The sequence below is a fragment of the Helianthus annuus genome, chromosome 14 (assembly GCF_002127325.2).
Source record: "Helianthus annuus cultivar XRQ/B chromosome 14, HanXRQr2.0-SUNRISE, whole genome shotgun sequence".
Lineage (NCBI taxonomy): Eukaryota > Viridiplantae > Streptophyta > Magnoliopsida > Asterales > Asteraceae > Helianthus > Helianthus annuus.
The window spans coordinates 5065188-5067254 of NC_035446.2; the positions used below are offsets into that span (position 1 = coordinate 5065188).

Sequence of the window (2067 nt, forward strand, 5' to 3'; positions counted from 1 at the left end):
TGAAGGTAATAAAGTACTTACAACCCCCTATAGATTGAGTCCTCATAGGGCCACATATGTCCGAATGAATAAGTTGTAGAGGTTACTTAGCATGCCATATTGCCTGTTTAGCGAATGGTTTCCTGGCATGCTTACCGAAAATACATTCTTCACAAACATTGTGTGACTTAGTGATTTTCGGTAAACCTTTCACTACTTCATTCATACCCATATCATATAAAGTGTCAAAGTTTAAATGCCCATACCGCCGATGCCATATTGCCGAAGATTCTGATGTTGTCATGTTGTATACCCGAGGTGTTAAGTCATGGTTCATGTTCAGAGGGAACATCTTATTTCCAGTCATTTTTACAGTTCCAATGCAGATTCCGGACGGGTCTTTAATCGTGCATCCTGATCACTAAACCTCACCTCATATCCCTTTTGAACTAATTGACCAATACTCAGTAAGTTATGTTTTAATCCTTCCACATAAAATACATTTTGAACTCGTCTTCCTACCCCTTTAACTTTAATGATTACATCTCCACAGCCAAGCACATCAAGCCGCTTATCATCTCCAGTTCTCACTTCTCGCCGTTCCGATTCATTTAAACTTATGAATAGATTCTTATCACCCGTCATGTGGTTGTTGCATCCACTATCTAAATACCAGCAGTCGTTCTTTATAACTTCTTCTACATTGAATATCATGAACATAGTTTCATCATTTTCGTCTTCTGCTTCGTCTTTATGAAGAAGAACATTACCAGATCTATCGTTTTCATCTCTTTTATTGCAAAATATTGCCGTGTGTCCTAACTTCTGACAGTTGTAGCACCGAATCAATCTATTAAATCTTCCTCTTCCTTTACCACATCCTCTGCCTGTATTTTTAGATCTAGGTTGTCTAGATCGATCATAGTTATTGCTTTGAACTTGAAAGGCCTGCTCTGTTGGTGCATCATCATACTGTTTTAATCTTAATTCATGTGATTGAAGAATTCCAAGTAACTCCTTTGTGGAAATTGCATTTAGATCCTTGGATTCTTCTATGGCTACTACCACTGACTCGTACTTCCTAGTCAGACTTCTGAGAATTTTCTCTACAATACGTTGTTCCTCTATTCGTTCTTCATTTAAACGTAACTGATTGACTATTACCGTTGTTCGATTAATGTAATCTTCTATCGATTCACTATCTTTCATTCTTAGTGCATCGAATTCACATCTTAGGGTTTGAAGTCTTACCGTTTTTACCCTATTTTCGCCTCCGTACGCTTTGTGTAAAACTTCCCATGCTTCTTTAAAGTTTTGCATGTTGCCACACGTTCAAACACTGTTTCGTTGACAGCCTGAAACATGATGCGTAACGCTTTCTTGTTCGTCTAATAATAATAATGTTACATATTTTATCTATACTGAACTGATATAACATAATCTAGCTTATAATCCTTGTTCGTCTAATAAAAACTAGCTGCTTTGGGTTATTACCATAAATAACAATACTGGACTTTCGTTATTTGACATCATTTCCCTATTTGATCTTATGCTGTTTTTTTTTCCATGATACCGCCCACTTTAGCTTCATCTCTGAGTCAAACATAGCACTGAATTAGCTGATTCTCAAAGGAAACTAATGGCTCTTGTAGTTCATTCTAAATCAGCAAATTCATTGATAAGTCAACTAAGCAACGTGCCATTAGGTGTTTTCCATGAAGAGGTTGGTTTCACCCTTTCACTATATTACAATGCTCGAGATAGCTCAAATTGATATCCTAATTATTACAATGAGTCAAACAGGTTTGGGCCGGGTTGGGCAGACCCACCTCACTTTCTTTTCTAAAGTTTTTAATAACAATTAGTGTGTCATATACGATAACAGAAAATGTTAGTAGTAATCAGGTATATTTAATGGTCTATACAGGTTAGGGTCAGGTTAGGCTGACCCGATTCACAAATTTTTAAAACGAGTTTAGGTTGGGTTGGGCTGATCCAAATTACTCTCTTTTCTAAGATTTTCAATAATAATTAGCATGTCGATTACATACAACAAATTTCAATAATAGTTAGGTATACTTAATCGGT

General features: G+C 36.4%; 1 protein-coding gene across 1 annotated transcript; it reads right to left on the bottom strand.

The window, feature by feature from the left end:
* Window positions 1–348: 348 nt before the first annotated feature.
* On the bottom strand, window positions 349–1299 carry LOC110906331. The gene has a single exon (XM_022151481.1). The coding sequence runs from the start codon at window positions 1297–1299 to the stop codon at window positions 349–351; it is 951 nt and encodes a 316-aa protein (XP_022007173.1).
* Between the last annotated feature and the right edge of the window lie 768 nt (window positions 1300–2067).

Excerpts from the sequence above, each read along its gene's own strand:
- LOC110906331 (XM_022151481.1), bottom strand. The coding sequence starts at position 1,299 with ATGCAAAACTTTAAAGAAGCATGGGAAGTTTTACACAAAGCGTACGGA.